Below are 10,527 nucleotides of genomic sequence, written 5' to 3' on the forward strand. Positions count from 1 at the left end.
TAACGTTTTACTAGAATAAAAGTGTTGCGGTCGTTGCCACTATCTGAGTACTTAGTATGCTGTGATCGAAATAAAAACCTATATGTATATAATCTGTCTAAGTTTAACCAAAATAAAATATGCTTATAGAATTAAAAATTGAGACACTAACAAAAAATTAAAAAATAATAATATTTAAATGATTAAATGGTATGAATTAATTTTATCTATATTCATAAAAAAGTATTTATAAAAGCTTAAGATATGATTAGGCTTATGTTCTTCATCCCAACTTCAAAGAAGTGAAATACAGCGTATTCTAGGAGGTATATTTAGTGCTGCCAAAAACCGATATGATGTTGTGTTTCAGTATAATAAATCAAAAGTGCCAGCTTAATTATAGGAAATAACGTAAAAATGTTTCGCTTTGAAATGAAACGAAACTTATATATATGAGCAAATTATAAATATTATATTTACAATCAGACTTGATTTGAAAACAAAACACGACTATGAAAAACGCAAGCACATAATATGCTTGTTTAATTAAGATGAAGTACATCATTATTTAAAGTACTTAGTAAAGATATTTTTAAAGAAATATTCGCAGCTGACCAAAAAAGCTGTAGCTAGATTGGCCAAATGCAAATGTAAAGTTTTTCCAATCGTGTTCTATCAGTGTTGACGTCACTCGATAAAATGAACAATATTCCAATTTTGTTGTAGGTACTCTATTATATCTATATATGTTATCTTTGGAGTATGCTTACTACGACGAAATATAAGGATTTAGCGTACAATTTAACCTTTTTCTATACGTAGAAAAGAATGATATAACAACGAAACGCTATTTGTCCTAGCGCGCTGGGCATAAATCACGCGCCCCTCGGTAGCGACAGACACGGCGGCACCCATCGTCATGTTCCTAAACCTGTGAACACGACTAGAGCGGACGCGACTCCAATTCTAAATCGAAGTCTCCTTTCCCTTTTTTATTGAAATCATTCGTCATACTCCTGAAATTGTTCTATTTATATTGTTTTTATTCTTGCTTAAGACCTGTTTTGATTCACAAAAAATAAAGTAAAATCTCCGTCTTCCATATTGCCGGTTTTAATGGTTAGTGTAAGTCTTGAGGATACCTAAGATACCATGCGTCCTATGATTCATAATGATTCAATGTTTTAAGGAAAAAAAAATACAATGCAGTATTGTGTAAAATTGACCGTAAAATAATACAAAAAAAAATAAGCAAAAATATAAGAGTGCCTTTCAACTTCTATTTCTAACTTGAGTTTGAAGCCCTCAATTTTTTCCCCGTTCGAAAACTCCTCTTGACTCGAACGCCACTAAGCTATCATTTGTTTCTACATTTTTTTTATCGTATTCATTAATTTCACGTTCAAATCTTTGCTGAAAATAATGTGTTTTAAATTTTAATTACATATATTATCGTTCAATTTAAATGAAAATTACGATTACGAATAAATACATTTCATGGAAATATAAACCGTTGGAAGCAAAATGTAGCGATAGATTTTATTTTTCTTTATATCTAGTTAAATTTATATCCATAATCATTTGCTATAAAATTTCCAAAGTGGCGCTACATTCGCGCCCCTTCGATTAGCATAAATAACAGCTGATACTGAAAAGCTGTAGCTATTTTATTCTGCAAGCTATTTTACGAGTATGCATGTTATATTGATCTTTAGACTCCTTATACACAATATTATAATAAATAATTCATTTCAGAATCTATGTACCCGAGATTCGCTGAGCCAATCCCCAACGTCACAGTAACAGTTGGCAGGGATGCTTTACTGGCCTGCGTCGTCGATAACTTAAGAGGATTTAAGGTATTTTAATATTTAAAATATGATTAAAGTTTGTTCTTGTGTTATTGTTGATAGCTATTGTTTTTAAATCAGTTTATTTTCGTTGATGGATAGTGATTAATAAACTTAGCTCTAGAACCACGAACAACAATTTCAATATATCTATTTAGAGCTTCAAATGAATGTGAAAGCAATTAATATACGAGCTTTCTGTAGTAAGATAACGTATCGCATCAATACCTTTATTTGAAAATTTCCTATCATAGTAACATATCAAATATGTTAAAAGAAAAACGATACATACAAACATGATTACACGGATCCCGGAAACAAGCTCGGGGTTGGTCATTAAAAAAATACTGGGGTTTTCGTCGGGACAAATTGGTAGTGCTTACACTCCCAAGAAGTTAGGCCTGAATTATTTTCGGTCGTGAAGGATTAGCTGTCCCGACGGATTATGAGATTAGGGGAATAGATAGTGCACCTGTGCTTGCACACATACTTGTGAACTGTATGTCCAGTCCAGGCTAATCTCTGGTAGATTAGCTTGGACTGAACATCATCATCGTCATTGTATAAAAGTTGCTGCCTTTGCACGTTTGTTCAAAGGGATAAGCGTTCATTTAATTTTACATATTTCTATATCTAACGTTTGGTAAATGGTTGAATGATGGAATCGTCGCACGATACTTCGCCCGTTGTATTTTAAGAATCTACGAATCCCATGTTCATTAGACTTCACGAGATCAATTCATTTGATATTAAATTATTTTATACTTAATATTTGTATTTGGTTTATACACATTATAATTTGTGGTCTTAAACATTGCCTCTATACTCTCCAAATAAGCGTGTTGATGTGTAATGACGATGCAAAATTGCTTGTAAAATCCTACTTGAATATAATATATTTTGATTTTGTGTTATATTTGGATGTGAGGGTAACTTAATCAGCGTCTTTCTTGTCGCTATACCACGACTTCATACCGTACTGCGGCTGCATAAATATTATGTACCAGCTTCACACAGATGCAATAAGGGTCTACGTACAACTTTAAGATTGAAGAACAAAAAAAAAAATTTTTTTTTTTCGGCTACGGAAGTTAAAATTCGTAGCTTTTATCTACTATAATATGAATGTATATACATTTACACTTTCGTGTTTAAAAGGTAGGTTTAAAAGATCTAAGCGAACAGACGACGGGAAGCGATTATGTTTTTTACTATGTAGAGATTATCTAAAATATTTTTATAAGTTATTTTTTTTTAAATTATTGTTTTTTTATTCCTATTTACTTATTTTTGAATTATTCTATACCTACCTTAGGAAAAAGCTAATAATTTTAAAATATTTTATTGTTATTAGGTGGCATGGGTTCGAATGGATACTCAAACAATTCTGAGCATCCATCACAATATAATAACCCAGAATCCACGCATAAGTCTGTCGTACAACGACCATCGCTCGTGGTATCTACACATCAAGAATGTACAAGAAGTAGATCGCGGCTGGTACATGTGTCAAGTCAACACCGATCCAATGCGCTCAAGGAAAGGCTACCTACAAGTCGTCGGTATGTAGACTATTGTGTTTTTATACGAAAACATGGCTGTTATTTATTAATTTTAATATTTTCATAAATTTATACATATATAGCTATTTTCATTGAGGACTTATAAATATTTTCATAAATCAAATAAATTGTAGTTTATACACATATTAAACCTTATAAAGTAATACGACAAGTATTTTTTTATAAATAATATCAAACATTAATATATTTAAATATATTTTGATGCAGATTTAATTTATTACCAAATACTGAATATTTTTTCAATAAAAAAGCAAAAACCGAGACTTTTTCTATTCCAATTAAGTAAGATTCATTTTAATGTCAAAAGAACAATGAACCTCGTAAGAAATGAAACCTAGACTCGGTCTTTCTTACAAACTTGAATATAATCGCTGAAATTGCCGTCGCAGTATATATTATGTACTCGTATTACTTAAAAAGTGATTACCAAAAATGTTTCTGACGCTCAATTTTATTTTCTTAACGATACATCGTAAGTATGTGTGCTGAGTAATTAAGAAAGAACCGAATACTATGAGTATAACGCAATAAATAAACATAACTATCACGTAACAAGTAATTCAATATGAAAGTTATATTATGAAATATTAGTGGTAGCGACCCAGAAATATGGGCGAGTAATTACTTATCGACGTCTACAGTGCCGCCATCGATCATCGACAATATGACATCCACGGACATGGTTGTGAGGGAAGGTACGGACGTAACCTTGGTGTGTCAAGCTTCGGGCTACCCCGAACCATATGTTATGTGGAGGCGAGAGGACGGACAGGATTTTAACTATAATGGTGATTCTGGTAAGGCCCTTACCTTGTATTAGTATATATTTTTGATCATATCTATTACTAGAAACCTGCCTTTGCACGGATGCAATTTATTAAAAAAAAACATAAGCAGTTTTTATTAGTTTATATCTGAATCTAATATCAATTGTATTGAGTTGTAAATATATTAAGAAATATAAATTAAAATATGTCTACGGCTTATAGATCAAATATTGGGTAATTTTAACTGCCCAGGTCAAACGTTTATTATTATTCGATCCGTTTCGTTTATTAGTTTTTACTAAAGTGTAATAAATAAAAATATATGAAAACAGCTTTTTTGGACAAAATACCGTTACAGTTCAGTCATTATGTACAAATTATATACAAACCTGTTTCGTATATCGCTCGTTCTATTCATCAAAATGTAAAATGCAGCAAAAATATCAATTCACTAAGAATTTTCAAAAATTAAAATAATACCAGTAAAAATCGAAATCTTTCAAATAAAACAATCTCAAAAAGATAAATAGTATGTGAATGATAAGTTGAAAAGTTTCATAATATAATTTATATTATATTTTAGTGGGTGTAGTTGATGGCGAAACTTTAACCATAACAAAGGTGTCACGTCTCCACATGGGCGCCTACCTGTGTATAGCGTCCAACGGCGTACCTCCATCGATTAGCAAACGCATCATGCTTATGGTTCAATGTGAGTATTATAGATAAGCCGTTCTGATCCACCAAAGTCCGGGCAACTATAATCTTGATGGATATCATCATCATAAATAGATTTGTTAATTATTATATTAAATATAATAGTTATAAAAACAAAACATTTCCGCTATTTTTAAATATTGTTTTATACACAAACGATAGTATATTTGAAAGTTATTTGTAACAATTTATTCAGTAGATATATATATTTTAAAATAACTGTCAGACTGGCATATTAAGGGCCTGATGGTAATTGGTCAACCCCACCCATATACATTATCACTGTAATAAATTTTTTCATCGCCCATGATCAACCAACCTTGGGCACTAAGATTTATGTCTAAGTTTGTGTCTGTCGTTACACTGGCTGACTAGCCCTCCAAACCTTACTTTAACACTACTAAATATTACTGTAGGGCTTTTCAGAGTTTTCAATTGATTTACTAGAATAATATAATTTTATCTGAAGACATATATGTATATTACTCGAAAATATTTGATGTGCTAATATAAATTATTTGGTTCCCCCCTACGACAGTTCCTCCGATGCTTTCAATTCCAAATCAGTTGGAAGGGGCATACATTGGCCAGGATGTGACGTTAGAATGTCACACTGAGGCGTTTCCCTCCTCAATCAACTATTGGACCACAGACCGCGGAGATATGATCATTTCCGGTGAGATTTGTTTGCATACCGTATGATATTGTTGCTTTACAGAATAATATTACCTAGATTATATGTACCTAATATCACTCATATAATAATAACCAACGATAATGATTTGGAATCATGAAAAATGAAAACTCTCAAATACTAAAATAGTGCGGTGATATGATTTCTTAATATTAAAAAAAAAACAGTTGTCTATTAAAAGTATTTTACTAAAAACTAACCGGTAACATGTATTTCAACTTCAGTAATACTTATGAAGTCACTTTATTCTAACGTATTACGATATATTATCAACACATCTACAGTTATATAAGTACATTTAAATCTAAACTTCAGTAGTTCTAATCGGTGAAAGTTGGAACACAATAGAACTGCCACAGCAATACATTCATCATGTCAGCTTAAATAACATGTGTCTCTGTCAAATATAATACCACACAATTCATCATTGATTTATGAGCTGATAATGAAAATAGTTTATGTCGAAGCGGAGGAAGTATATTATGGCACGATCGGTACGAGCTTTGGCAAAGAAAGCATATAAAATGGAAATTCAGTCAGATTTTACTCTTTCGAGAGAAATACGCGTAATAAAGAACTGTAATATCTTCTTGCTTAGCTTAAATTTGTTATTACTAAATCCGATACATATTTATTATATTATATTGTTCGTAATAATATTTTAATAAGAAGGTAATTTTTTTTCTCTAAGTAAGGTAAGTCTCTTTTCTGTGATTATTTCGAAATGACACTAAAGCAGTTTTCACAAAGAGTGATTGCTATCTGACCTTTGTAACCCATTAAGAGTAAACTAGTAAAGTTGGGTTGGATTAATCAACTCCCTAAGGTGCTAGCGATTGCGATCTTTGTTTTGTTGTTTCGCGTAATTGAGACGAAAGTCTTAACAAGATACCTTACGATAGGGAAACTAAAGACAGCCACGGTCAGTCTTCAATGAATAATGCACAAAAAAAAAATTAGCAATGTTGTTGAGAATTTTAACAAAAAACTACTATTTTTAAAAGAAAACGTTCTCAATTTGAATTTTTTTATTTATAAAGTGTTCGATTAATTAAACGTTTAATCCACTCATACATTTGTTACCCAAACTTTCCGAATTTATATAAGGCTATAGTTTTGGGCGCATGTCTGCCGGCAAACTTTTCACTTTACACCGGCGACGGTATTCTGCGTTTGCAAGGGAAATTAACTTCTCTAAACTCGGCTTGTTTTTTTAAACATACCTGGTGTACACTTTAATTCCCTCGTATAACTACCTACCTACACGTTAAATGTGTACTTAATAAATATTTCTCAATCATTATTTGATATATTGCAATTAATTAAATTCTCAGTATATAAATTACATAAAGTTCATGTTATTCTCGGCACAGTCAAAGACAATAGTCTTAACAATGTCAGACGGCGTGAATTTCAAGCCAACCAGCCTGGCGCCATTTCGGTTTAAATGTTCCCCAGTATAATAAATCTAAGGACAGTAAATTTTGAATGCACCTTTTAAGACCACAGACGACCCCTTTACGAGATTCGTACCCCAGCTCCTATTACATGATCACACGCCATTTATTCCTTAACAATCCATTTATCTCATAACTATTAAACACGCTCACTGCACTAGTATCTAGGAGTAAGTACACAGGTTTTATATTTAAGTAGAAATGGAAATTGTAGGTGGCAAATACGAGGCGTTTCCCGTGGATAGCGGCTACAACAAGTTTATGATGCTCAAGATTCGCAATATTACCAAAGAAGATTTCGGCAGTTATAAATGTATTGCGAAGAACTCGTTGGGCGAAACGGACGGCATCATCAAACTCGATGGTACTCAACCCTCCTTTTTAACTCGAAATTCATTTTAAATTGACTGCGTACTTAACTTTATGTTTATTTTTAGAAATACCAGCACCCCCGTCTGCTTTCACAACTACGCAAAAATCTATACTGGATAATCAAACGATCAGAAAAAAAGGTTGGTTTTCCAACGTCAATTATAAAGCAAAATGTAAAACGAAATACGACTAACTTTGTTTTTTACAGGTCAACCTCAAATTGTACAAACGAATGACGCAGTCAGTTCTACATTCCAAGGTGTAGCTTTCGGTGAACAAATAAGAGATTTTGGTAACGTACTATTCATTTCCAGTTAAAAAAAACTATTATATATCAGTTTACGTGTTCAATTTTTCTTTTTTAAATTTATGACATTATTTTTAAAATTGGCTAAATTTTAAAATTATTTCATTAATTTATTTTTTAAATACGTTCTTGATATTTCCGAAGTGGAATGGAAACAAGGGGTTAAAAATCGATAGGAATAAACCGCAGGTTTGGTCACCGCAGCGACTCACCAGAATACTTCATTTTAAGGCTTCTTTGATCAAATGTTTTCTTTGAGCGATTATAATGTACTCAAAATTGACTTAATCATATAATTTTAATAAAGGTACAACAAATATAACGCCAAAAAATAAAAATAAAATAAAGTTTAATGGTGGCTTCGTGTGATTGTTACGATTTTCGTAAAAATCTTTTTAATTTTAAATTAATAGTCCTAAACCGAAAGTGCTAATATTTTCATCTCAGACTCAACCCCTATATCTCATTACGATGACTAATTAGCGCATGAAGCGGATTTAAAATTTACGGCGAGTTTGCATTAATGCTCTGTAATCAAAAATTCACAATCCTCAATTTCTAGAAACATCCAAATATTTTTATCTGTTTCAGATTTCTACGAAGAGGAAAATATAGCAACAGAACCGAAATTAGGGAAATTATTATATGCGTTACTGCTTTATCATCTTATAAATGTTACGTTACAATTACGTTCTTGATAACATTATAGCGAATGTAAATAATATATCATAAGATGTAATACTTTTATGGATTTCTCGAACAGTGAATTTCATTTCTTGCTGAACTGACAATAAATAATTATTCCAGATCAACATTCCATACTGTAATACTTTACGCATTTTTGCAAAGAAATATTAATTTTATAATGAGATAGTAGACTTATATCACACAAGATTTTGTTTGTAGGAACAATTTGATACGCTTGTTTAAATAATTACGTTACTTAAAAGTGAATGTTGATCGTATAGAAATGATAATATAAACATCAATATTAGTCAGTGCAACTTCTTATTTAATACAAAATATTTGCATAATTATGACTATTACTTAAAGCTAAAGTACAGCTAATTTTTAATTTGTGATAAAAAATCAAATTATATAAATACTAATTTTATGTTACCAAAGAAAACTGTAAATAGCATAAAAATTAGTAATAATAATTTATTATTTCGCCTGCTAAGTAATTGAAAATTTTATTTACGATTATATTCTTGTAACAGCTGCTTTTCTTGAATGTTATACAAACAATTGAACCTAGGATTTTAATATATTTTGTACGTTTTATAATACAAGCGTAGATGTATGTTTAATATCTATCTATTATATAATATAACAATACTTGTATTTTATAATATATTCATTTGTTTTGAAAATAAGTTTTCTACACATAGCGTTATTAACGTGTAAAAGTGCAATTTTTATATTTTGAAGTAGCAATACAAATATAAATTTAAATATTTGTGAATTTCTTTACCTAATATGGTACAATAAACATTTTTATGAGTTCAATAAAAACTAATTCATGATGGCATTCTATGTAGAAGACTTAAGAATTAAGCAAAAAGACGAAAGCACAAATTCAAGATATAAGACTCTGAGTATTTCATCTACAAAATTTTTGTTTACTTATCTCGTGCTCAGATGTGTTCTCAAAGGTGTGTGACTTATGTAAATTCATAAACAACACGCAGTATTGCGACATTTACGGCACTGTTTGTGCGTTCCTTACAACTTTACTAGGCTAATAAAACATTCATTATTATAGAATACTGTTCATACATTAACATGAAACAATCTTTTAAAAAAAACAATCACATATTATTTTGCAGCTTAAAATATTTTCCTGGGCTAACTAAACCACCTGACAAAATCGCAGCGTAATAATTATAATATCCTCACCGACCCCCATATTTTATTACGCGTTCTCTAGGGATTCGCGACCCACAGTTTAAGAAGCCCCGGTATAAAACGGATCTTGTCCTTATTATGCAATGACAAATTGCATGATTTATGTAATATAATGTATTTACATTGGTTTATTTAACGTATAAATTCTTTAAAACGAATAAACCAGTAAGCTATTTAAAAATGATATTTTTCTTTTCTACCTACAAAACAAATGCTTCACAAAGAAAAACTTATTATATTTCCATAGTAATACATCGCTTACTAGTAGTTCCAATTCGAACTAAAAATGTCCGGTCCGTCAAGAGTAAATATTACAACGAAACTATGTACTGTTTTTGTATATATAAATGAATAATTAAGTAATGATATATTACTTTAACCAGTGAGCGCCGTTATTCTTTCAACTGCTCATGTTTTTAATTAAATATATATTTTAGTGTATAATTTATGTATAAGCAATTGTATCACGAAACATTAAATAGTTGCGTAAATTTAAGTTTATATAAAATCATCCTAATTATTATTCATCAAATTTTAAATAATTATATGTAAATGTTAGCTTAGAGATTACCGACCTTATAGATAATAAAAATGTTTTGTAATTGCTGCAAAATGGAACTGCCAAATACATGTGTATAAAATAAAGCCATGCTTAATATAAAGTTGTTTTACTTTATAATATAGTTTTCATTATTATTGAATTACTTTTGTAAGAAATATAAAGAAAATCTTTGTGAAAATCAAAGGATATTTTTTGCTTATGCTTTGACCAAGAACTTAATAAGATAAAGTATATACATTTGAACAATCTCCTTCGTGTTTACACTCTAATCCAGTTTATTCTGCGAAGTATTACACGCGGCATTGTTACCAACGAAAGGAATAAGTCAAGA

At 30.6% G+C, this 10,527-nt stretch overlaps 1 protein-coding gene across 3 annotated transcripts in view; it reads left to right on the forward strand.

Moving 5' to 3' along the window:
• Positions 1-10,292, forward strand: part of LOC125067225 (lachesin-like) — a 31,432-nt gene extending 21,140 nt beyond the window's left edge. For 2 of the 3 annotated variants that reach the window (XM_047675690.1, XM_047675692.1), the window contains 9 exons: positions 1,735-1,838; positions 3,184-3,391; positions 4,054-4,209; positions 4,763-4,891; positions 5,435-5,572; positions 7,247-7,411; positions 7,485-7,559; positions 7,628-7,711; positions 8,318-10,292. In XM_047675690.1, coding sequence (XP_047531646.1) covers positions 1,735-1,838; positions 3,184-3,391; positions 4,054-4,209; positions 4,763-4,891; positions 5,435-5,572; positions 7,247-7,411; positions 7,485-7,559; positions 7,628-7,711; positions 8,318-8,424 — 1,166 coding nt within the window. In that variant the 3' untranslated portion in view covers positions 8,425-10,292. The remainder of the gene's footprint in view (positions 1-1,734; positions 1,839-3,183; positions 3,392-4,053; positions 4,210-4,762; positions 4,892-5,434; positions 5,573-7,246; positions 7,412-7,484; positions 7,560-7,627; positions 7,712-8,317) is intronic. The other variant, XM_047675691.1, reaches the window with a different exon arrangement.
• Positions 10,293-10,527: the final 235 nt, after the last annotated feature.

This window comes from Vanessa atalanta, chromosome 11 (assembly GCF_905147765.1).
Source record: "Vanessa atalanta chromosome 11, ilVanAtal1.2, whole genome shotgun sequence".
In the NCBI taxonomy this organism is placed as follows: Eukaryota; Metazoa; Arthropoda; class Insecta; order Lepidoptera; family Nymphalidae; genus Vanessa; species Vanessa atalanta.